Genomic DNA, 27,360 nt, shown 5'->3' on the forward strand with positions numbered 1-27,360 from the left:
AGGGACGAAGGTTACATAATGCGCAGTGGCTTCTCCGAGCACATATTTGGTCGGCTGTGAGTGGAGTAGTTACTAAATAAATAAGACCAACTTGAGATCTAGTGGTATTATCCTTTGTGTGTCGCACACAATAAATGTAAGCTTGTGATAATTGCAGATACGATGTGCGATATTTGTTTTGTAGCTCCTATATAGCCTGCTAAACCCATCTTTGGAGAGACAGGGCATGTTTAGGAGACTATCGCTACACGTTTTGTTCAAAGAGTCTTCGTTAGTTTTGGTAATCCTTTTCCGGAATGGAAACTAACACGCACTATAAGATGTTGTACAGTAAAACCTACTCAAAACGGAATTGCATGGGACTAAAATAATTGTCCAAATTGGACAAGTTGCCGGATTACACAAAACTCACTACGCTACATAAAATTTGTTAGGTACCACGACCAAAGCGTAAATTTGTAATTAACCGCTTATTTATGTAGCATCACTCCTGCACAGTAGATGTTCATTTACTGTATGTTGTGCAACAGAACACTAGACTATCACACTAAATGATAAATAATACGGCATTTCTTTATTTTTACTCTAATTTTAAATTCATTTATTGTTGAATGTACATACACATTATTCCCGTGTTCATTTGCTTCACATTTCACTTTTTTCGCCATATATCAAAGAGAGAAACCTTTTCGAATTTCCTATTCGAAACTCTTTTTACGCAATTTTTTGCATTATATAATAGTTCCAACAGCTTGGGAGAATATGTGTTTGCTTTCATTTATCCATCTAATAGCTTTTTCAGATGTATTAATTTTTCTAGGGACATCATTTTGCTCCTCTTCATCTTCATTTGTTGCTTCCTAATCATCTTAAGTGGAGTGAGTTGACAAAAAGTCATCCCTACGAATGTAGATCATCTGCACTATACGAAATGTCTCGCATTTTCATTAATTCAGTTGTTCTTGCTACATTTTCTTGAGCTTCGAAGGCCACAGAAGCGTCTTGTTCTTGACCTCCAAATACTTCTTTGTTGAAGCACTTGGTAGCAATTTCGGGCTTTATTTCCTTTAGTGCCAAGCCAATCTATACTGCATGCAGGTCAGACTGACTGAAATCTGATGTTTCAGAGTGCGGCTTAACCAAAATCAAACATGTGAAAGAACAGGGCCAGGGTTTTTAGCACACATCGTTCACTATTTGACGACTTTATTAATATATGAACAGAGATTATTCTTAAGATGAGAAAGACATACATTAAACAGCCAATTATGACAAGTGAAATCACCAACTATACAATAAAGTAAACGGGAAGAACAGTTTGAATGACAGCGGCAGTTATAACTCTTTCTATAAACAAATGTCAAATTACGACCAAATGTTGTTGTTGTCGTGGTCTTCAGTCCTGAGACTGGTTTGATGCAGCGCTCCATGCTACTCTCTCCAGTGCAAGCTTCTTCATCTCCCAGTACTTACTGCAACCTACATCCTTCTGAATCTGCTTAGTGTATTCATCTCTTGGTCTCCCTCTACAATTTTTACCCTCCACGCTGCCCTCCAATGCTAAATTTGTGATCCCTTGATGCCTCAGAACATGTCCTACCAACTGGTCTCTTCTTCTTGTCAAGTTGTGCCACAAACTCCTCTTCTCCCCAGTTCTATTCAATACCTCCTCATTAGTTATCTGATTTACCCATCTAATCTTCAGCATTCTTCTGTAGCACCACATTTCGAAAGCTTCTATTCTCGTCTTGTCCAAACTATTTATTGTCCATATTTCACTTCCAGACATGGCAACACTCCATACAAATACTTTCAGAAACGACTTCCTGACACTTAAATCTATACTCGATGTTAACAAATTTCTCTTCTTCAGAAACGCTTTCCTTGCCATTGCCAGTCTGCATTTTATATCCTCTCTACTTCGACCATCATCAGTTATTTTGCTCCCCAAATAGCAAAACTCCTTTACTACTTTAGGTGTCTTATTTCCTAATCTAATTCCCTCAGCATCACCCGACTTAATTCGACTACATTCCATTACCCTCGTTTGGCTTTTGTTGATATTCATCTTATATACTCCTTACAAGACATTGCCCATTCCGCTCAACTGCTCTTCCAAGTCCTTTGCTGTCTCTGACAGAAGTACAATGTCATCGGCGAACCTCAAAGTTTTTATTTCTTCTCCATGGATTTTAATACCTACTCCAAATTTTTCTTTTGTTTCCTTTACTGGTTGCTCAATATACAGATTGAATAACATCTGGGATAGGCTACAACCCTATCTCACTCCCTTCCTAACCACTGCTTCCCTTTCATGCCCCCCGACTCTTATAACTGCCATCTGGTTTCTGTACAAATTGTAAATAGCCTTTCGCTCCCTGTATTTTACCCCTGCCACCTTTAGAATTTGAAAGAGAGTATTCCAGTCAACATTGTCAAAAGCTTTCTCTAAGTCTACAAATGTTAGAAACGTAGGTTTGTCTTTCCTTAATCTTTCTTCTAAGATAAGTCGTAAGGTCAGTATTGCCTCACGTGTTCCAACATTTCTACGGAATCCGAACTGATCTTCCCTGAGGTCGGCTTGTGCCAGTTTTTCCATTCGTCTGTAAAGAATTCGTGTTAGTACTTTTGCAACTGTGACTTATTAAACTGATAGTTCGGTAATTTTCACATCTGTCAACACATGTTTTCTTTGGGATTGGAATTATTATATTCTTCTTGAAGTCTGTGGGTATTTCGCCTGTCTCATACATCTTGCTCACCAGATAGTAGAGTTTTGTCAGGGGTGGCTCTCCCAAGGCTGTCAGAAGTTCTAATGGAATGTTGTCTACTCCCGGGGCCTTGTTTCGACTTAGGTCATTCAGTGCTCTGATAAACTCTTCACGCAGTATCGTATCTCCCATTTCATCTTCATCTACATCCTCTTCCATTTCCATAATATTGTCCTCAAGTACATCGCCCTTGTATAGACCCTCTATATACTCCTTCCACCTTTCTGCTTTCCCTTCTTTGCTTGGAACTGAGTGTCCATCTGAGCTCTTGATATTCATACGAGTGGCTCTCTTTTTTCCAAAGGTCTCTTTAACTTTCCTGTAGGCAGTATCTATGTTACCCCTAGTGAGATAAGCCTCTACATCCTTACATTTGTCCTCTAGCCATCCATGCTCTGCCATTTTGCACTTCCTGTCGATCTCATTTTTGAGACGTTTGTATTCCTTTTTACCTGCTACATTAACTGCATTTTTGTATTTTCTCCTTTCATCAATTAAATTCAATATTTCTTCTGTTACCCAAGGATTTCTACTAGCCCTCGTCTTTTTACCTACTTGATCCTCTGCTGCCTTCACTACTTCATCCCTCAGAGCTGCTCATTCTTCTTCTACTGTATTTCTTTCCCCCATTCCTGTCAATTCAAAATTGAACCAAATGTTATTATCATTTAAACCAAAGACTTAACGAAGGGCACAGCTTGGGAGAACAATAACGGGCGGGGATAAGTCGAGTAAAGTTTTCCATAACCTTTGATAAGAAAGTTACAAACTTTCCCCATGGGGCGGACTCGGCATTTAAACAAACTTACAACTAAGGCGATCGCCTGAATTTTAGGACAGAAAATATCAAACATGAAATATCATGATTATGCGCTGACTCTATATTCCCAGCGAGAAACAAATATCGGCGCCGTTGCTAACCTTAGGTGAAAAAAGAAATTTCATATTTGGCGCTGTGGCCTTCTCTTCCGCCACTTTTTTTTCTTTTTTTTAAAAAAATGACGTTGACATAACCGTGGCCAAACCAAGAGTAAACGGCTCAAAGCCATTGCCGTTACAGTCCCTGACGTTAAAACAAAGGGGGGAGGGAAGGGGACTGCCACATTAGTAATAAATTACTAAACGAAAGAATGAGCAGTTTACAATATGAGAAGCTTCCCATACTAACTAAAAAACTTGAACAAATTTAGAAACATATTAGACTGTTAAAACAAGGGATACGAAACTGGCATATAATAACTGGCCGCCTAGGCCATTAAATTGAAAAACAAAGCTATTCCATAAAAGAGTTACTGGATTACAATTACCTAAGTTAGCGAGCGGCGACCTCCACTGACCGCTTGGGTCTTTAGAGTGAGGAAAACAGCAGTTACATGAAACACTTAATAGATTACAACAATTACATGACTTAGCGAGCGGCGACCTTCTCGGCGAAGATGGTGAAGGCCAACGTGGCGTGTAGAAGCACAGCTGCAAAGGCACTACGGTCCAAGAGTCGTATAAGGCGGCATTCCACACTGTCCGTGACGCTGGAACAGACTGAAGGTGCGTCTAAGCCTAGCTTTGAAAATGTCAAGTCATCCTGTAGATGCCTCAAACTCTCTATTTCCAAGTTCTTTAACGACATTCAGAGCCTGACTCTGCAACATGCTTCTAGACAAAGTAAGTTTTTTCCCCGCGCACTTACGAACCATTCCCACGCTATCTCGTTAATTTCTTCGTTGCCCATCTTCTTCGCCTTTTTTTATTTGTCCTTTTCCTTTCATTGATTCACCCCATTTCGTATTCTTCTTTCTCAAAGTATCTTAATTTGTGTTTTCCACATTTGAAACGCAACATTATTTCGCGCACAAAGAGTTGTTTTTCTAACATGCCTCGATTGCCTTAACCTTTCCGTGGTATCGCTTGAAGTTCTACTAAGAAACTAAAAAACTAACCTCCGCCCGATCAAACCATGAGAGTCCAACGGTACCGACCGACCACCGTGTCATCCTCAGACCACAGGCGTCACTGGATTCGGACACGGTGGGGTATGTGGTCAGCACACCGCTCTCCTGGCCGTATGTCAGTTTACGGGACCGGAGCCGCTACTTCTCAATCAAGTAGCTCCTCAGTTTGCCTCACAAGGGTTGAGTCCACCACGCCTGCCAACAGCAGTCGGCAGACCGGATGGTCACCCAAACAACTGCTAGCCCAGCCCGACAGCGCTTAATTTTGGTGATCTGACGGGAATACCATTGCAGCAAGGCCATTGGCTTAAAGTGCTACTAGCAAACTGAAACTGGCAGAATATAATGCAGGTAGTGCATTTCTTTGGACTGCTTGACCTTGCCAGGTAATATTCATTGTATCAAGGTAAAACACCCACCTCTTTCAAGCGCAGATTGCAGCCAGGTGATCGTAGGTGCGCAACAATGTTCCAGTGAGCGCTCGCGCGCTTCAGTAATAACGGGAAACGAGAACGGCGGACGCCGACAAACAGAGGGATCACGAACAAGCCATTTTTTTGAAGTACCGACACTGAGTACAGCTTGATTGTTGTTGCACAGGGCACCGCGATTCGATGTTCACACCCGCAGCGCCACGCTTAAGCCAAACAAATTTTCTTGGTTTTGTGCCGCTCAACAGCCTTGTCAGGGCTGTGCAGTCTTCGTATTAAAAGTAGCGTGCTTGTAAAGTTGTGAATATCTAATGAGAAGTGTAATACAGTAGTACCGTATATTTCTTTTCCGCATTATACAGTGAATTATTAATTAAGTATTAAAACTTCCATTCCGTTTCTGCGTTAGGCAGATTCCACTTTATACAAAAAATTACCATATAAGAGCGTATTAAAAGAATCGGGACTGAAATATTTGTACTGTTTGGGCAGTTTCCGAATTATATACGTTGATCAAGTTTTACTTTGCTTGCAAGGGAATTTTTGCGCCTGTAGCAGTTATTGGGATCTTCAAGTGAATTACCACATGAATTCTGCTCTGTTGCCAATTTTCGTGAAACCGTAACACTGTCAAGGGACGAAGGAAGGAAAATTAAGAATTTAACACTCAGTCGACAGCGAGGCTATTAGAGACTGAACACAACCTCAAATTACCTAAAGCAGGGGTAAGGAAATCGGACGTGCCCTTCTCAAAGGAACGAGCTCGGCATTTGTCTTAAGCGATTTACGGCCTAAATCTGGATGGCCCGACGGGTATTTGAACCGTCACTCTCCTGAATGCAAGTCCAGTGTGCTGACCACTGCACCATCTCACTCATTGTAACACTGTCCAATTACAGTTGAAATATTTTAACATAATTTTTTTTACAAGCGTAGAGTTTAACACTTGGAAATAATTTAGAATCAAGAAGAATGAACTACAGGAAGCAGTTTCGTTGGAACCATTCTGTAATTAATGTTGATTCTTAGGACCTGTAATTGTCTGACAAAATCGTGAATTCGTGTGACAAATGTTCAGCCGACAAAACACTAAACATCTAATGGCTGCGTACACTACAGACTTACAGAACCTGCTAAATGGAAGTAACAGCTAAATGAGTACAGAATATGGATTGAAAATATACCGGAGAAGGACGAAAGTAATGAGTAGTAGCAGAAATTTTGCTACTTTGGAGGCAATGTAACACATGACAAACGAAGCAAAGAGAACATCAAAGCGAATAGTACAAGGAGGCCATTCACTACGTTTACATGCGACATCTCTTCCGGAAGACAAGAATCAAATTTCAGAAACCGTCTTTCGCTGTCACTTTACATGTTAACAACTGGAGCAGATTTGCTAGCCCAGTCAAATTGGCGCCTGGAAATCAGCTGTTCCAGTTTCTGATTTAGTTGGCAGAATTTCTATTTCTCTTCAGTTAGATATTAGAAGTATGCAGCTTCATGCTCAGTGTAACATCTCTACTTCTCCTTCACAGTGCAAAAAGTCACTCCGTCTGTATTATCCGAAATTTTTAAAACAAGTTGTACCCTGACAGCGCAAGCACTTTTGAAAAACGGTTGTGCTTTTACATGGTTGTGAAAATCGATTGTAGAAGTGGAAAACCGGCAGCAAGAAGCGGATTTCCAGAATCGATTTTGGAGTGCTTATATGACCAACCAAACGCGTGTTGGGAAATCGGTTTACGAAATCCGGTTTTAGGAGCCCATGTAAACGTTTACCTGGCGAAAATACGTCTACTAGTATCACACATAGACCTTAATTTGAGGAGGAAGTTTCTGGGATAGTACCTTTGGAGCACAGCACTGTGTGGTAGCACTTATGGACTATGATAAATCGGGGAAGCAGAGCGTTTGAAATGTGGTGCCATAGATATAGAGACACCAACAAATAGCTGAGGACCTACGGAGCAAGTGCTACTCTGAGATGAGCAGGGTGCTACAAGAAAGGAATTCGTGCCGGGCCGAATCAAACCCTTCAGGAAACTGATGACTCAACGTTGGATCAAACAGGCTATAGTAAAGCAATAAATGAAAATCATTTGACCGAATAGGCACAGATCAGTGGACCACATACCTCGATAGTCGCAAATACGAAGTGACTGTCGCGTCCAAGAAATAACATCGTCATTGATTCCGCCTGATTAATCTTCAGCTGTAGATAAAAACCATATGTTAGGCCTACGTAGTCAATCTTACCCAATATACATCATCTTCTGAGAAAAGAGAACCACTGGAGTTTCCAATCAACGTGAGCAAAAACCTCATCTAGAGATTTTAAGGTGCCAAAAATAACAAGCTGAACAATATGAAAGTTGTTAGCTGAAATGTTATCTAAACGCTGGCGTGTTTTCAGGTCAATACAGTTCAGCACTCCATTAAGCTGAATATAAAATAGTAATGTACCGTTAGAAGCTAGCGGCCATGGACTTGCGCTGTTGTTTTTACGAAGACGACCGAAGAGCATAACTCACAGCTAAAAAATATTGGCATTGTACACCAAGTTCTTTATAAGTACTTACATGAGCAAAGAGTAGACCAAAGATTTTGTTGTCTCAATATCATTGCAAACCTCCAAACAATGGGGCAGTTAACGATCTCGAGTCGCCCCTTGGAAAAGAACCAGAAGTATTCGAGAGAAGTGATATCTGGTGAAACTGGACACCAGGCAAGCAACTGGAATTTATGCTTAACGAGCCACTAAGGTTAACCCTATCCTTGAGTTACAGATTATTATTCTGTTATTCCACTGGAAAAAGCCATAACTGATGATGAGCCTTTAAGCGATCAGCAATTATATTGATGTAGCCCAAAGATTTCTAGACGTGGAAATTTAATTTCGCGAAATGGGAAAATTGTTCATCTCAGGAATGTGACTGCCAAATAAAAAACGTAAAATGACGTGAAAATCCCAAAGACTTGATCTTTCACTCTCTTCTTGGGCGAAAATCAAAAACTCAGTGCGCTATGTTATGGTTACTCAAGACAATACTGATAATGCTCCTTAGTGCTTTTCGACAGAATATGGCTATGTGACACCATAGCACTCTCGCTCCTTCTTTATTTCGGTCGCTATCTGTGCAAACTTAACATAATTCTTTACAACTCCGCACCTACAAATGTGATTCATTGTTCAGTCACTTCTGCAATACAAGCAAACCTTCACAGAAGACGAAAAAGTGGGGGCTACTGGAACTCAAGTTTCAGACTGCTGTTACACTTTTTTCGATAGGTACAATTTATTGAGATATTGATTCTAAAAATGGTAGAACAGAAGGTGCAAAATGGCTAAGTAGGAATAGTTAGAGGACAAATGCACGGCTGTATAAACATGCATAATTAGGAGAACTACAAATGCCGCCTATAGGAAAGTTACGGAGATCTTTGGAGACTTGGGAAGAGCTGCATGAACATCAAGAATTCAGATGGCAAATCACTAATAAAGAAAGGAAAGCTGAAAGGTGGAAGAAACATTTCGAAGGGTTATGCAAATGAAATGAATTTGAAGACAGTATTGTAGAAAGGAATAAGACAGTAAATGAAAATGTGATGGGAGATATGATACTGTAAAAAGAATTTGACTTAACACTGAAAAATCTATCTCGCTGTAATGCCCCTAGAGTAGATGGTATTCCCACAGAGTTATTGAGATCTTGGGAGAGCTGGTCATGATAAAACTATACCACCTGCTGTGCAAAATGTATGAAACAGGCGAAACACTCGCCAAGTTCAAGAAGAATCCAATAATTCCAATTCCAAAGATATCAGTTACGGACAGATGTGAATATTACCGAAATGTCAGTTTAAATAGTCATGTCAGCAAAATACTAACATGAAGCAGCTGTATGCATATTAAGAGCTCAGATGGTAAACCAGTCCTAAACAAAGAAGGGAAAACTGAAAGGTGGAAGGAGTATGTAGGGGTTTATACAAGGGAGATGAAGGCGATATCATGGAACTTGGAAAGGACGTAGATAAATATGAAATGGGAGATCTGATACTGTGAGAATAATTTGTTAGAGCGCAGAAAGATCTAAGACGAACCTAGGCCCCAGGAGTAGACGACATTCCGTCAGAACTATTCATAGCCTTGGTAGAGCTAACCATGGCAAAACTATACCACGTGGTGTGAGATAGGTGAAATATCATGAAACTTCAAGAAAAACGTAATAATGCTAATTCCAAAGAAGTGAGGTGCTGACAAGTAAGGATACTACTGAACCATCAGTTTAGTAAGTCGTGATTACGCATTACTGACAAGGATTGTTTACAGAAGAATGGAAAAATTGGTAGAGGCCAAGTTCGGCGAAGATGAATTTGGCTTTCGGAGAAATCTAGGAGAACACGAGAAGTCTTTTAGAACATGGGTTAAAGAATGGCAAGCGCATATTTACGGCATTTGTAGGTTTAGAGAAAGCTTTTGACAACATTGACACTGGAATACACCCTTTAAATTCCTGAAGGTTGTAGAGATAAAATACAGAGGGTGTCAGGTTATTTACAGATTGTACAGAAGACAGATTGCAGTTATAAGAGTCGAAAGGCATGGAAGCAAAGCAGTCCCTGAGAAGGGAGTGAGACAGGTTTGCAGCATATACCCGATGTTATTCAGTCTGTACAATAAGCAAACAGTAAAGAAATTAAAGTTCAGGGAGAACAAATAAAAACTTTGGGGTCTGCCGATGACGGAATTTTGTCAGAGACAGCAAAGGACTTGGAAGAGCAATTGAACAGCATGGATAGTATCTTGAAAAGAGGTTATGAGATGAACACGAGGAAAAGTGAAACAAGGGTAATGGAATGTAGTTGAACTACATCAGACGATGCCGATCGAATTAGATAACAAATCAGACACTGAAAGTAGTAGAGGAATTTTGCTAATTTGGCAACAAAAGAACTGACGATGGCCGAAGTAGAGAGGATATAAAGTATACCCTGGCTATAGCAAGAAAGAGCTTACTAAAAGGGGAACTTGTTACATCGAATGTAATTTAAATGTTAGGAAATCTTCTCTGTAAGATTTATATGGAGTGTACCCCAGTACAGAAGCGAATGGAAGACGCCTAGCAGTTCAGACGAGAAGAGAATAAAAGCTTTTGAAATACAGTGGTACAGAAGACTTCTAATGATGAGACAGATCGAATAGCTAATGAAGAGGTATTGAATATAACTGAGAAAAAAGAAATTTATGGCACAACTTGACCAAAAGAAGGGTTCGAGTGGTAGGACATATCCTGAGGTATTAAGTAATCATCAAATTGACGATGAAGGAAAGTACGGGAGTTAAAAATTGTAATGTTGGAGACCAAGAGATGAATACAGCAAGCAGATAGCAGTAATTATTCGGAGTTGAAGAAGCTTACATACGATAGACTGGCGTGAAAATATGCATCAAAACAGTCTTCGGAGTGAAGACCAAAATAGCAAGGCAGGTGCAAGCTCTAGACTTGTAGCTGTTTCTAACTTCGAGCGCAGAGTAGACCGGCGGACATTTTAACATGAGTAGAATATTTCTTCAGGTAAACAAGCAACAGCTATTGAATGAAAAGGAAAGCTGAGGCAGACTATCTTGTGACCGCACCCTGGCTGCTGGGGCGCAAAAACGGTGATGAATTGGTAGCTTGTTCTAAATTCAGTCCTAGTACTGAAACGTTGGAGAATATCCTTTCCGAATTTTGAGAGATACAGTGGTGTGCTAAAATTGAGGTCTGAGTGGGGTTTGCACAGAGGTGACAAAAGTCATGGGATATTTCCCAACATTGTGTCAGATTTCCTTTTACCTGGCGTTGTGCAGTAAATCGACGTGGTATGGACTCAACAAGTCGCCCCTACACAAATACTGAGCCATGCTGCCATAATTGCGGAAGTGTTGGCGATGCAGTATTTTGTGCACGAACGGGCCTCTCGATTATGTCCTATAAATGTTCGATGAGATTCATGTCGGGCGATCTGGGTGAACAACTCATTTGCTCAGAACGTTCTTTAAACCAATTGAGAACAACTGTGGCTTGGTGACATGAAGCGCTGTCATGCACAAAAATTCCATAATTGAACATGGAGTCCATGAATGGCTGCATATGGTCTCCAATCAGCCGCACATAACCATTTACAGTCAATAATCGGTTCAGTTGGACCAGAGGTCCTAGTCCGTTCCATGTAAACATAGTCCACACCATTATGGAGTGATCACCAACCTGCACACTGCCTTGTTCACCACTTGGGTGCCGGCCGTGGTGGCCGAGCGGTTCTAGGCGCTACAGTCTGGAACCGCGCGACCGCTACGGTCGCAGGTTCGAATCCTGCCTCGGGCATGGAGGTATGTGACGTCCTTAGGTTAGTTAGGTTTAATTAGTTCTAAGTTCTAGGGGACTGATGACCTCAGAAGTTAAGTCCCATAGTGCTCAGAGCCATTTGAACCACTTGGGTCCGTAGCTGAGTGGAGTCTGCGCAGCACTCTAACGCTATCATCAGCTCTTACCAACTGAAATGGGGACTCACCAGACCAGGTCACGGTTTTACAGTAGTCTAGGGTCCAACCGATATGATCGCGACTCTAGGAGGGACGCTGCAGACGATGTCGGACTGTTAGCAAAGACATTCGCGTCAGACGTCTGCTGCAATAGCCCACTAACGCCAAATTTATCCGCACTGTCCTAGCAGTTACGTTACTCGTACGTTCCACATTTATTTCTGCTGTTATTTCACACAGTATTGCTTGTATGTTAGCACTGACAACTCTACGCAAACGCCACTACTCTCGGTCGTTAAGTGAAGGCCGTCGGCCACTGCTTTTTGTGTGGTGAGAGGTAATGTCTGAAATTTCGTATTCTCGGCACACTATTGACACTGTGGGTCTCGGAATGTAAAATTCCTTAACGAATTCCGAAATGTAATTTACCATACGTTTAGCTCCAACTACCATTTTGCGTTGAAAGTCAGTTAATTCCCGTCGTGCGGTCACAATCACATCGGAAAACTTTTCACATGAATCATTTGAGTACAAATGTCAGCTTCACCAATTCACTGCCCTTTTATACCGTGTGTACGCGATACTACCGCCATTTGTGTATGTACATATCGCCATCCCATGGCTTTTGTCACCTCAGTGTATAGTCTTCACTTTAATACTGTGTCCAGTGTTATGATCATCCTCATCTTTAATTAGTTAATCTCTTGTTCCATAGATGACTGGCTGGGTTTCGGTGCTTCGTATTATACTAATATTTAAACCAAAAGATGTCCAAGAGCAGATGCAGATCCTGCTCATAAATATTAGTATGAAATTAAAACTAAAGCTGAAGAACGGTGAAAGAAGTTAAGAAATTAAGAAGTTATGAAGTTAAGAAATTATATTCTCGGAAGACAGCGACACAGTAATTGTAACGTCACTACCAGCTGATTTTGCTATGCTGTATTAACTTTGGTGCAGACGGTGTTGGGTACACGTTCATTTCTCACTTTCTAGAGACATCCGCGTTCCTTTATTCAAAGATTTGGTAAGGTTCGCAGTGACCGTAAAACACAAATGATACGACGTTTTCAGATTTCTATTGATAAGAGGTTGGGGGAGGTGATGCTGCCAAAAAGAACTTTACGAGCTATACCTACTTGAATTAGACATTTACTGCTCACGAGAATTAACCGAAATGCGGCACGGCATTGACAAGTTAACGAAGGAAACAATTTAAAAAGTATTACTTCCATGTGCCATAGAATGTGCACTGGGTTGTCACTTTTAATATGGTGAAACTAATTTTCCGTCCTTATAAAGTGCCAAGTCAATGCTAATATGCCTTCATTTGCATTGCTTGTCCACAAGTTCGTTGTAACACTCAACACATCATATTTTGTAAGGGCTTTTTTTAATTTTTTTATCTCCTGATATAGTTTTGGGATCAGTGAACATTTAAGTTTGGTTTCATCTGGCATGTCATATCTGTTGTGTATGGCACGAACAAATTTTTTCAAACCTTGATGGTCGGAAGTTCTGTACGACAGTATATCGATAGCGATCATTTGTGCATAAAGGAAATCAAGTTCTTTTTTTTACTTTTGAATTGTCGTCGTAAAACTGACTTCTGTTAAAATAATGTTTTAGAGAGCTTCTCGATTTTTTTGATGCACCTCTTCAACTTGACCTAGCTTATAATTTGATCCCTTGCCTTTCAGTTGTGTTACTAATCCAGTGCTCTCTAGTTTTTCACCAAGCTTTCTTGTTAAGTGGTCTCTTAAATTAGTCTGTTTACTGAATGTTTATATTCTTTACTGAAGATGGTACACTTCACTTTCTACACAAAATTCCACACAGGTGATTGATTTTTACGATTCATTTTCAAAACAATAACGAAAAACTATTTTTGCACGTCACATATAAAGTTATCTTCGGAGCGCGTCATTTCCACCAAGCAGAGACGACCTGTGGCGCGCGATACCTATGGAATCGTTTCACATCGGAACCATTCGGAACATTAAGTGGCGACTGTGCTCTTTGTCTCACTGCTGCCACCGACAGCGATTCAACAGTTGTGGCAATAACGTTGTGGGGCAAAGAATAATCCTGTTGTTGTGTGGCGTTTAAATAACGAAATGGGTGACGAAGACGGCATTGTTGGCTCATTTCGGTCACAATCTACGATACCACGAACAGCTGGAAGCTTTAGGGACAGCATTCTTTCTCGTGACACTCTAAAAAATTATTAATCAGGACACAGAATCCTATAAACTAGAAAAAATAAAATGAAAACAATAGTGAGCTAATTCACCCGCTTCACAGGCTTCAGACAAGGGCTTTAATCATTAACGGGCAAGAGCTTAATAAATATCTACGAGATTAAGAGTTTTTACAAAAGCATTCCGGGACATTAACCGTCAGCTCTTCTGAAGAAGAGAGTTTTATCTCACATCCACTGAAACATTCACATTTCGCCCGAATTATTAAGAATATGCACTGCAATCCTGTGAAAGCACATAGCATATAAATACAGTTGTATATTTTAATGAATACGTCTAGCCCCCATACAAATTAAAACTTTGTGACTTGACACGTTGTGCTTTCACTATACTCAGTTTTGCGGGACCTGGGGCGTCCTTGAAGGAACAAGCTCCGTAAACCGAACACAACACAGATGATCAACATATGAACGATAACAGACATATGACAGAATCGCAGGGGCGTTAGGACTACGTCGATGTTTTGTGTTTTCGAATCACCTTATACGTTAACATATACAGGGTGTTTCAAAAATGACCGGTATATATAAAAACTAAACGAGCAGCGATAGAAATACACCGTTTGTTGCAATATGCTTGGGACAACAGTACATTTTCAGGCGGACAAACTTTCGAAATTACAGTAGTTACAATTTTCAACAACAGATGGCGCTGCAAGTGATGTGAAAGATATATCTGTTTGAAAAATTTCAACGGACTGGGAACGTGACATATGAACGTGCTGGAAAGGTAGCGCGACCGCGTACGGCAACCACAGAGGGCAACGCGCAGCTAGTGCAGCAGGTGATCTAACAGCGGCCTCGGGTTTCCATTCGCCGTGTTGCAGCTGCGGTCCAAATGACGCCAACGTCCACATATCGTCTCATGCGCCAGAGTTTACACCTCTATCCATACAAAATTCAAACGTGGCAACCCCTCAGCGCCGCTACCATTGCTGCACGAGAGACATTCGCTAACGATATAGTGCACAGGATTGATGACGGCGATATGCATGTGGGCAGCATTTGGTTTACTGACGAAGCTTATTTTTACCTGGACGGCTTCGTCAATAAACAGAACTGGCGCATATGGGGAACCGAAAAGCCCCATGTTGCAGTCCCATCGTCCCTGCATCCTCAAAAAGTACTGGTCTGGGCCGCCATTTCTTCCAAAGGAATCATTGGCCCATTTTTCAGATCCGAAACGATTACTGCATCACGCTATCTGGACATTCTTCGTGAATTTGTGGCGGTACAAACTGCCTTAGGCGACACTGCGAACACCTCGTGGTTTATGCAAGATGGTGCCCGGCCACATCGCACGGCCGACGTCTTTAATTTCCTGAATGAATATTTCGATGATCGTGTGATTGCTTTGGGCTATCCGAAACATACAGGAGGCGGCGTGGATTGGCCTCCCTATTCGCCAGACATGAACCCCTGTGACTTCTTTCTGTGGGGACACTTGAAAGACCAGGTGCACCGCCAGAATCCAGATACAATTGAACAGCTGAAGCAGTACATCTCATCTGCATGTGAAGCCATTCCGCCAGACACGTTGTCAAAGGTTTCGGGTAATTTCATTCAGAGACTACGCCATATTATTGCTACGCATGGTGGATATGTGGAAAATATCGTACTATAGAGTTTCCCAGACCGCAGCGCCATCTGTTGTTGAAAATTGTATCTACTGTAATTTCGAAAGTTTGTCTGCCTGAAAATGTCCTGTTGTCCCAAGCATATTGCAACAAACGGTGTATTTCTATCGCTGCTCGTTTAGTTTTTATTGCCGTTTCAAATATACCAGTCATTTTTGAAACACCCTGTACAATTGAAAAGACTTGTAAGTCTATAATGAGGGCTCAGAAACAGAAGAAAATAACAGTGGGCGTGTTTAATTAACAACGATAATAATCATATTTATTTTAAAATGCACTGTGCAGTACAATATCAAAGGCTTAACAAATCTCTAAAGTGTCATTTTCCCCTTCTACTAACTACGTTGTATTACAACAACCTTTTTTAAATGTTTATTTCTTGATACAAGTAAGTATGCTCATACCTTTGTTGATGACATTCTATAATGTTCATTCACGAATCCATGTTATTTAAGTGTGTAATTTTCACCATAAGCATCTGATCAGTATGACATGCGCACGACCGCGAGTTCTCGTCACTGGAAGACAAACAATAAAATTCCCTCTCTAACGACCCCTCCACGAGAGAGGCCAATCTATTAACAACATAATTTACAAACAGAATAGGCTGGCAAAGGCGCCACCATAGTTGATGCTGATTAAATACCTCCATGCAATCTACTTTCCCTATGCACTCCACACGCCATGGAGGTAGTAGGTTTCGACAGTTTTTCGCACGCAAATTAAAGAAGAATTATATTTTAAACGACATGATTATCGATAGATAAACAGGACTATAGATAATGACGATAGTGCAGACGCTATCAAATAATCTATAGTTTATCAATGTTTGAGTAACACTAGTGAAGACTGATAGATGCGGATATTACAGAATACTACGGGGCCATCATTATTTTAAAATACTAAAACGAATTAGCTACAGAATGACAGAACAACCGGTAGAAGTGACCTGGGAGGATATCATTTTAGTTTCCAGGGAAATGCAGGAACACTGGAGGACATACTGACCTTACAACTATCTTAGAAGTTCAGGAAATGCGGAATCTACCACTATCTTAGAAGTTAAGTTAAAGAAAGTTTTACTATCTGAACAGCAGAATAGCTGACGACCACAAAACTAAAGGGAATAACAAATGTATGCTTATAATAAAAAGAAAGCTTTCCTGGAAAAGAGAAATACAAGGTGAACCAGAACTCCACCGACAAACTTTCAGAGGTAGTAGTATGTATCAAAACAAAAAAAAGTCTAGTAAACATGGGCTCTAAAATGCATACCTTAAGAACTATGAGCAGTTCATCTTCGCTACTGGAAGACACGGCTATTCTACTGAAAGCTCTTTGCTTTCCATATTTTGAGAGGTGAAATTATGGACCAAAACAAGGAAAAAAGTCCAGTACACATGGGCGCTAAAGTGCATACCTCGAAACCTACTGTGAAAGACATTTCTTCCACTGAATAAGTTCTCATAGCTCTTAAGGTATGCCTTTTAGAGCCAATGTTTCCTGAACAATTTTTCCTTGTTTTGGTCCATACTACCTCATCCCAAAATATGGAAAGCAAAGATCTTGCAGTAAAAGAGAGTATCACAGTAGTGCTGACGAACAAGTGCGCTAAACATTTTAGAGCACATGTTTACTAGATTTTTTCCCTTGTTTTCGTCTGTGCTACTAACTCTGAAAATTCTGGTTCATCCTGTATGTTAACATCAGATATAAATTTAAGCGCTTTGAGATATTTTCTCAGAGAAAAAAAAATTCTCATTTGCTTGGAGTTATGAGAGAGGCATTGTGTATCACCGAAAGGTTTACTGTTGAAATACCAAGAGCGTACGTTCCAGGAAGAGTCGGGCAATATATTGCGGATTCTCACATACGTCTGCGAAATGACCACAACGAGAAAATCCGAGACATTAGAGCTCATACGGACTTTTATTACAGGTCCCTTATTCCCACGCGCCCTTCGTGAACTGAACTGGGAAAGGGGGTGCGAGAAAGCGAGGAAGTGGTTTATAAAATTTGGAAATTTGTGGTAAGGACTAGAGGACCAAACTGCTGAGCTCATCGGTCCCAGCCGGCCGGTGTGGCCGAGCGGTTCTAGGCGCTTCAGTCTGGAACCGCGCGACCACTACGGTCGCAGGTTCGAATCCTGTCTCGGGCATGGATGTGTGTGATGCCCTTAGGTTAGTTAGGTTTAAGTAGTTCTAAGTTCTAGGGGACTGATGACCTCAGTTCTAGTGCTCAGAGCCATTTGAACCATTTCATCGGTCCCGACCAAACAGCTGAGGTCATTGGTCCCAGGGCTTACACATTAATTAATCTAACTTAACCTAACTTACGCTAAAGACAACACACACACCCATGCCCGAGGGAGGACTCGAACCTCCGACGGAGGGAGCCACGCGAACGCCTTAGACCGTGAGGCTACTCCGCGCGGCGAAGTGGTATCTGAAACACATAACGTGGATTGCGGTGTATACATGTAGTTGTGGTGTATGCATATATGGAAGTGAAAGGTGAACTATAACCAATTTATAAGACAAGTTCTCAAAATGTGTTACCGGTGAGTGAATATTAATGAGGAGGAACTGTTTTAATGTAGGGAAAATCGTTATTAACTTGACTAAAAGAATGGATAGATCGATAGGGACACCTGATGAGCATTCGGGAAAAGTTAAACTGGTAACTTAGACTAGTGTGGAAGCTGGAAACTACAAAGGGAGATCAAGGATTGAATACATACACTCCTGGAAATGGAAAAAAGAACACATTGACACCGGTGTGTCAGACCCACCATACTTGCTCCGGACACTGCGAGAGGGCTGTACAAGCAATGATCACACGCACGGCACAGCGGACACACCAGGAACCGCGGTGTTGGCCGTCGAATGGCGCTAGCTGCGCAGCATTTGTGCACCGCCGCCGTCAGTGTCAGCCAGTTTGCCGTGGCATACGGAGCTCCATCGCAGTCTTTAACACTGGTAGCATGCCGCGACAGCGTGGACGTGAACCGTATGTGCAGTTGACGGACTTTGAGCGAGGGCGTATAGTGGGCATGCGGGAGGCCGGGTGGACGTACCGCCGAATTGCTCAACACGTGGGGCGTGAGGTCTCCACAGTACATCGATGTTGTCGCCAGTGGTAGGCGGAAGGTGCACGTGCCCGTCGACCTGGGACCGGACCGCAGCGACGCACGGATGCACGCCAAGACCGTAGGATCCTACGCAGTGCCGGAGGGGACCGCACCGCCACTTCCCAGCAAATTAGGGACACTGTTGCTCCTGGGGTATCGGCGAGGACCATTCGCAACCGTCTCCATGAAGCTGGGCTACGGTCCCGCACACCGTTAGGCCGTCTTCCGCTCACGCCCCAACATCGTGCAGCCCGCCTCCAGTGGTGTCGCGACAGGGGTGAATGGAGGGACGAATGGAGACGTGTCGTCTTCAGCGATGAGAGTCGCTTCTGCCTTGGTGCCAATGATGGTCGTATGCGTGTTTGGCGCCGTGCAGGTGAGCGCCACAATCAGGACTGCATACGACCGAGGCACACAGGGCCAACACCCGGCATCATGGTGTGGGGAGCGATCTCATACACTGGCCGTACACCACTGGTGATCGTCGAGGGGACACTGAATAGTGCACGGTACATCCAAACCGTCGTCGAACCCATCGTTCTACCATTCCTAGACCGGCAAGGGAACTTGCTGTTCCAACAGGACAATGCACGTCCGCATGTATACCGTGCCACCCAACGTGCTCTAGAAGGTGTAAGTCAACTACCCTGGCCAGCAAGATCTCCGGATCTGTCCCCCATTGAGCATGTTTGGGACTGGATGAAGCGTCGTCTCACGCGGTCTGCACGTCCAGCACGAACGCTGGTCCAACTGAGGCGCCAGGTGGAAATGGCATGGCAAGCCGTTCCACAGGACTACATCCAGCATCTCTACGATCGTCTCCATGGGAGAATAGCAGCCTGCATTGCTGCGAAAGGTGGATATACACTGTACTAGTGCCGACATTGTGCATGCTCTGTTGCCTGTGTCTATGTGCCTGTGGTTCTGTCAGTGTGATCATGTGATGTATCTGACCCCAGGAATGTGTCAATAAAGTTTCCCCTTCCTGGGACAATGAATTCACGGTGTTCTTATTTCAATTTCCAGGAGTGTAGATACAAACTGTTGCAGGGCGCAGTAGCCAATACATCTAGTAGCCATATATATCTATATTCCTCAAGCTACCTTCCGGTGTGTGTCGGACGATGCTTTAGATACTACTATCTGATTCCCCTTTCCTGTTCCATGGCGCTTGTGAAGAACAATTGTCACTTAACCGTATTAGCTCTAATTTCTCGGATTTTCTCTTTTTGGTTATTTCACGACACGTATATGGGAGGAAGCAATATATTGCTCTTGTTGGAACGTCCTGCCTTGGAATTACAGTAATGAACATCTCCGTGATACACAACGCTTCTCCTATTGCTTCAGCAGCTGGAGTTTATTGAGCATCTCTGTTAACACTCTTTCGCCGACTAAACGATCCCGTGACGAAATGCGCCGCTCTTCGCTGGGTGGTGTGTATCTCTTCTATTAATTCTACATGGTAAGAGTCGCAGACTGAAGAGCAATACTCAAGACTCGGTCGGACAACTGGTTTGTAAGCCACTTCTTTCGTGGATGTATATTTCCGTAAGAGTCTTCCTATGAATTTTACCCTGGCATCTGCTTGCCCTTCAGATCTCCAGGGATTTGTCACCAGTAGTGTAATCCTACACTAGTGGATTTCTTCGTCTATAGATGGAAAGACTTGACCTAAGATGGAATGGGCAGCGACATCACACCAGCCTTCGGACTGACACTAACAACAGTCACACACTCAACTACAGACAACAACATGGCCTAGTTTAGAGTTACGTTTGTCTACTATGGATGTTGCATGACTGTCCTCCTCTGCCACAGGCTGGTAGCCGCTGCCTCGGAGCCTCGCGAAGCCAGACCGCGCTTCTTGGCAGCCAAGCGATATTCAGAGGAGACGCCCTGGTGATCTGAACCCGACTGAACCACCACCTGCGACATCATGGCGCTCGACTTCGTCGCTGGCTGCCTCGGCGGTAAGTAATTGACTGCTCTCGCGCTTGTAGCCCCTTCAAGATATAAATAAATGTTATTATTACACCATTGAGACAGTAACATACGAGGGTAAGTGATTAAGTATCTACACTTTCGTTCTAACCACATTTAGGTTGGTATTACGGATTAGTGAGCTCCCTAGTCTTTATATGGCAGCCTTATCGTCGCTTGGGGCAGGTTTCAGCAGTGTCATATCAGCTCGATTTGCGATCCTGCGAAGTAACACTCACCGCTTGCAACAGTGAAGAACAGCGTTCCGTAACCAGTTTTTTTGTGGTGTGAGTGTTCACCAGGAGATGAAGTCCATAAAAATCTTTCAGCCCAATACAGTGGCAATGCTCTACCTCGGCGAAGTGTTTATCAGCAGATTGAACAGTTCATAATCTGTCCGCAGCTAGTGGACTGTCGTGATAATAAAAGGGAAATGTTTCTGAAGCGAATCAATGCTGGAGGTGAAGTATGGGGACCCACCATTTTGAACCAGAGAGTAAACTCTAGAGCACGGATTGGAAACACTTCTCAGCTCCAACCAAAAAGGAATTCAACACTCAGTCGTCACAGCTTTACTGGGCAGCATAAGGGCCAACCGGAACATAGCCTGGGAAACAGCTCAACAGTAAACAGTCAACAGTGATATACTTTGCAATATGTTGAAACCTACAATTTGAAACAAACGTCGAGGACTGCTGTCAAGCAGTGTTCTTTCTTTGCGTGACAATGTGCGTCCACATATCGCCGCCCATACTGCTCACATTATTCAGATTACGCATTTCAAGGTGATCTCGCCGTCTTTAATTTACATTTGACTGGTCCACTCAAAGTGGTTGAAGAGGCCATCGATTCGCTTCTGAGAAAGAATTGAAGGTAACTGTGCGTTTGTGCGCTTTTACTCAACCGAATTTTCTTTTTCTAGTTGTAGTGAAAAGATTGTTCAACGATGGACCAAGCACATTGAAAAACACGGTAACTATGTTGAGAAATGAGATCGCTTGGGGTTTTACACTCTTGTTGCAACAAACTGGAAAAAAAGATGTTATACAGATACTTTTTGATTTGTTCTCGTATCCAAAACAGACTGAGAATCAAGTCAAATATAGATAAATTAGGCTGGGAAAATACAACACATATAGTAATCTTTTATCTCCACATCACGTGTATCCAGACCTGCACAACCTCTGAGGCACGTGGTTGGCATGAACATCATCCTCTGAGCAGGGTGTTGGGCACAGAAGGCAGTGAAGCACGCAACTTCTGATATGACATCGCAGTCCTTGATATTCAGACCTTATTAAATCATAGTTAAAACTCGATCTTTCGAAGGTTAACACTATCTACTTCATCAGGAGATGACTATATGCCACGAGCTTGTCATCGGTTGGGAGACGTCACTTGGAATTCTAAATTCTATTGAGGTGACGTCACCTGGAGGGCGGGATTAGAATGCGCAAATTCAGGAAACTGATAATGTGGCGATATGCCCATCGTCCCCCATTGGGTCGTGACTGAGGGACGGCAAGGGAACAGAGACACCCCCTAGTGCCAAATATCGATTTTTGGTTATATTTCTTTGAAGACACTGTCTCAAGAGCTCGTCACCAAGAAACACTGACAAGGACACCACATGGCAGTCCCGTATTCGTATTTTTTTATGTTTACGGTACATGACGTTCAAAACTCAATTATCAATCAAAAATCGTTAGATCTATCTCTCAAACATTATCGAGGAAATTGGCTTTGTAGTTTCCTGGGCGTCTTTAATAACCCAAAGCAAGGTCCTTTTTTATATGGCTGCGAGAATCTGAGGTAGAATACTCTCCTGCCATGTTGGTGACCTGGTTACATTCCTGGTTCTAGTAAGGTTTTAAACAAAGGTGCATGTTTCACAAGTACTTATGTGAATTATGAAACACATAATGATGAAGAAAATAAGTTGTAAACATTTTAAAATTTAAACATTTTTTATTAAAAATATTTTACGATAATCTTTTATAAAAGACGTCCATTTTTCATTTAAAATGACAGATATTGGTTAATTAGTATATATTTGATGAATTTTATATTTAAAAGATATATGTATCCGAATCTAACGAAAAGCATAACGATCGAAACGAGACTCGAACCAGCGTTCCAGCAATTTTTTCCATCTTTATGTATACTACGCTTCACAGAAATGCTGGTAGAACATTTATCTCTGTTTTAAATATTCCATCCGCGAGGCATCGAACCAGCACCCACACGTGGCAGGCAAGCATCCGCCCACAGAATCTCGCTGCCTGTCGAATAGTCGTCTTACTTCACGATATTACAGACGCTCGGAAAATTTCAAAGTCGATTTTCTTGGGAATTCTTGTGAGTTGCATCGCAATGCAGTAGAAGACTGACACCTGTGCTATGAACAGAAAACACCACAAATATAAAAAAGTCTGTGATCTCCTTGTCGGATTATAACTACCGCCTCTGTTGGAACTGTTACTGCATATGTGAATTTCGATCGCTTCTTTTATTAACGAATCCAAGTAGGTCAATGGGTGAGAGAGAGCCTTCATTTTCTCAAAGTTTATCTTGTGCTCTACCATAATACTGTGTTCTGCTATCGCTAATTTCTCAAAATTTCTGCACTTGATGTGCCTCCTATTTTCAGTGCAGCATTCAGCTACGCTACGGATTATATGCCCTACGTGACACATTATAGACACCTGGTACTCTCAAATCCAGGCTGTCTTCCACTGGATGCAACAGATCCTTATTTTCCCGTGCAGGTCGGAATACTGGTCTAACACCACATTTAATGTGCGCTCAAATTTGCTCCAAGACGCTCTGCAGAATGAAAGGAGTGCTTTGGGATTGCCTTCTTCCGTTGGCTGGATGCGTCTGAACGTACATTTATCAGCAAAAACAGCTCTGATTTAATGTGGTTCTTATCCTTTTCTCCTCAATACATTCTTAAGGCATTGCGATCCAGATGCCAGGTGATCATGGTCTTCCTATAGCACGGCTCGCAAATGGGAAAATTCTCTGATATAAGCGACTTCGACGAAGGGCAGATTGCCAGGCTTCGGCGCATGGGAACGAGAGTCTCAAGAAACGGCGAAGCTGGTCACCTGGACAACTGTCCGCTTGTTACTCTCGTGAGTATCTGTGGAAAGTGGTCAGAGGATAATGAAACCACTAGTAGATTACAGTGTTTTGGAAGTTAATCCCTTTTTACGGAACGAAGAGGTCAGGGGCGTGCCCGCTCTGTAAAGCAGGATAGGTGGAGGGAGATCTTTGGCATATCTGATGACTGAGTACAGTGCTGGTGGAGGCACAATGTTTCGAAGCACACCATTCAGCTCCTCAACATAAGACTTCTACATGTTTCCCCGCTGACTGAACAACATAGTCAGTTACCATTGAAGTGGACACGGCAACATCGAGATTAGGCTGTCGATCAATGGAAACGCGTCCAGTGGACAGATGGATCATGTTTGTTCTTACACCAAGTAGATGGTCGTTATCGAGGTGAACGGCTACAAGAAACATCTACCGCGCCACCAATTACAGGCTGGTGGGGGCAGTATTATGCTATGGGTGACATTCACCTGGGCTCTCATGGGACCTGTGGTAATATTCGAAGCTACTATGACACCTGTGGACTACAAGGGCATTACTGTGAATCACCTCCATCCATTCATGCTTTACGCCTTCCTCAATGGCGATGGCATTTTCCGGCTGTCAGTGTCACAAGGCCAGAAAGGCAGTACAACGGCTTGAGTAGCGTGATGCCGGCCGCGGTGGTCTAGCGGTTCTAGGCGCGCAGTCCGGAACCGTCAGTCTGCAAGATCCGGGCAGTTGCAGAGGGTGGGCTTACTGGTAGTTGGGAGCTCCAACGTCAGGCGCGTAATGGGGCCCCTTAGGGAAATGGCAGCAAGAGAGGGGAAGAAAACCAATGTGCACTCCGTGTGCATACCGGGGGGAGTCATTCCAGATGTGGAAAGGGTCCTTCCGGATGCCATGAAGGGTACAGGGTGCACCCATCTGCAGGTGGTCGCTCATGTCGGCACCAATGATGTGTGTCGCTATGGATCGGAGGAAATCCTCTCTGGCTTCCGGCGCCTATCTGATTTGGTGAAGACTGCTAGCGGGATGAAAGCAGAGCTCACCATCAGCAGCATCGTCGACAGGACTGACTGCGGACCTTTGGTACAGAGCCGAGTGGAGGGTCTGAATCAGAGGCTGAGACGGTTCTGCGACCGTGTGGGCTGCAGATTCCTCGACTTGTGCCATAGGGTGGTGGGGTTTCGGGTTCCGCTGGATAGGTCAGGAGTCCACTACACGCAACAAGCGGCTACACGGGTAGCAGGGGTTGTGTGGCGTGGGCTGGGCGGTTTTTTTAGGTTAGATGGCCTTGGGCAAGTACAGAAAGGGCAACAGCCTCAACGGGTGCGGGGCAAAGTCAGGACATGCGGGGACCAAGCAGCAATCGGTATTGTAATTGTCAACTGTCGAAGCTGCGTTGGTAAAGTACCGGAACTTCAAGCGCTGATAGAAAGCACCGAAGCTGAAATCGTTATAGGTACAGAAAGCTGGCTTAAGTCAGAGATAAATTCTGCCGAAATTTTTACAAAGGTACAGACGATGTTTAGAAAGGATAGAGTGCATGCAACCGGTGGTGGAGTGTTCGTCGCTGTTAGTAGTAGTTTATCCTGTAGTGAAGTAGAAGTGGATAGTTCCTGTGAATTATTATGGGTGGAGGTTACACTAAACAACCGAACTGGGTTAATAATTGGCTCCTTTTACCGACCTCCCGACTCAGCAGCATTAGTGGCAGAACAACTGAGAGAAAATTTGGAATACATTTCACATAAATTTTCTCAGCAAGTTATAGTCTTAGGTGGAGATTTCAATTTACCAGATATAGACTGGGACACTCAGATGTTTAGGACGGGTGGTAGGGACAGAGCATCGAGTGACATTATACTGAGTGCACTATCCGAAAATTACCTCGAGCAATTAAACAGAGAACCGACTCGTGGAGATAACATCTTGGACCTACTGATAACAAACAGACCCGAACTTTTCGACTCTGTATGTACAGAACAGGGAATCAGTGATCATAAGGCCGTTGCAGCATCCCTGAATATGGAAGTTAATAGGAATATAAAAAAAGGGAGGAAGGTTTATCTGTTTAGCAAGAGTAATAGAAGGCAGATTTCAGACTACCTAACAGATCAAAACGAAAATTTCTGTTCCGACACTGACAATGTTGAGTGTTTATGGAAAAAGTTCAAGGCAATCGTAAAATGCGTTTTAGACAGGTACGTGCCGAGTAAAACTGTGAGGGACGGGAAAAACCCACCGTGGTATAACAACAAAGTTAGGAAACTACTGCAAAAGCAAAGAGATCTCCACTCCAAGTTTAAACGCAGCCAAAACCTCTCAGACAAACAGAAGCTAAACGATGTCAAAGTTAGCGTAAGGAGGGCTATGCGTGAAGCGTTCATTGAATTCGAAAGTAAAATTCTATGTACCGATTTGACAGAAAATCCTAGAAAGTTCTGGTCTTACGTTAAATCAGTAAGTGGCTCGAAACAGCATATCCAGACACTACGGGATGATGATGGCATTGAAACAGAGGATGACACGCGTAAAGCTGAAATACTAAACACCTTTTTCCAAAGCTGTTTCACAGAGGAAGACCGCACTGCAGTTCCTTCTCTAAATCCTCGCACAAACGAAAAAATGGCTGACATCGAAATAAGTGTCCAAGGAATAGAAAAGCAACTGGAATCACTCAATAGAGGAAAGTCCACTGGACCTGATGGGATACCAATTCGATTCTACACAGAGTACGCGAAAGAACTTGCCCCCCTTCTAACAGCCGTGTACCGCAAGTCTCTAGAGGAACGGAGGGTTCCAAATGATTGGAAAAGAGCAGAGGTAGTCCCAGTCTTCAAGAAGGGTCGTCGAGCAGATGCGCAAAACTATAGACCTATATCTCTGACGTCGATCTCTTGTAGAATTTTAGAACATGTTTTTTGCTCGTATCATGTCATTTCTGGAAACCCAGAATCTACTATGTAGGAATCAACATGGATTCCGGAAACAGCTATAGTGTGAGACCCAACTCGCTTTATTTGTTCATGAGACCCAGAAAATATTAGATACAGGCTCCCAGGTAGATGCTATTTTTCTTGACTTCCGGGAGGCGTTCGATACAGTTCCGCACTGTCGCCTGATAAACAAAGTAAGAGCCTACGGAATATCAGACCAGCTGTGTGGCTGGATTGAAGAGTTTTTAGCAAACAGAACACAGCATGTTGTTATCAATGGAGAGACGTCTACAGACGTTAAAGTATCCTCTGGCGTGCCACAGGGGAGTGTTATGGGACCATTGCTTTTCACAATATATATAAATGACCTAGTAGATAGTGTCGGAAGTTCCATGCGGCTTTTCGCGGATGATGCTGTAGTATACAGAGAAGTTGCAGCATTAGAAAATTGTAGCGAAATGCAGGAAGATCTGCAGCGGATAGGCACTTGGTGCAGGGAGTGGCAACTGACCCTTAACATAGACAAATGTGATGTATTGCGAATACATAGAAAGAAGGATCCTTTATTGTATGATTATATGATAGCGGAACAAACACTGGTAGCAGTTACTTCTGTAAAATATCTGGGA

At 42.8% G+C, this 27,360-nt stretch overlaps 1 protein-coding gene across 1 annotated transcript in view; it reads left to right on the forward strand.

Annotated features, from left to right (window-relative positions):
* LOC124802457 (mitochondrial basic amino acids transporter-like) overlaps nt 1–27,360 on the forward strand; it is a 250,623-nt gene that overhangs the window by 46,125 nt on the left and 177,138 nt on the right. The window contains exon 2 of the mRNA XM_047263242.1: nt 20,529–20,680. Within this exon, the coding sequence (XP_047119198.1) occupies nt 20,647–20,680 (34 nt within the window). The 5' untranslated portion in view covers nt 20,529–20,646. The remainder of the gene's footprint in view (nt 1–20,528; nt 20,681–27,360) is intronic.

The sequence above is a fragment of the Schistocerca piceifrons genome, chromosome 6, assembly GCF_021461385.2.
Source record: "Schistocerca piceifrons isolate TAMUIC-IGC-003096 chromosome 6, iqSchPice1.1, whole genome shotgun sequence".
NCBI classification, from domain to species: Eukaryota; Metazoa; Arthropoda; class Insecta; order Orthoptera; family Acrididae; genus Schistocerca; species Schistocerca piceifrons.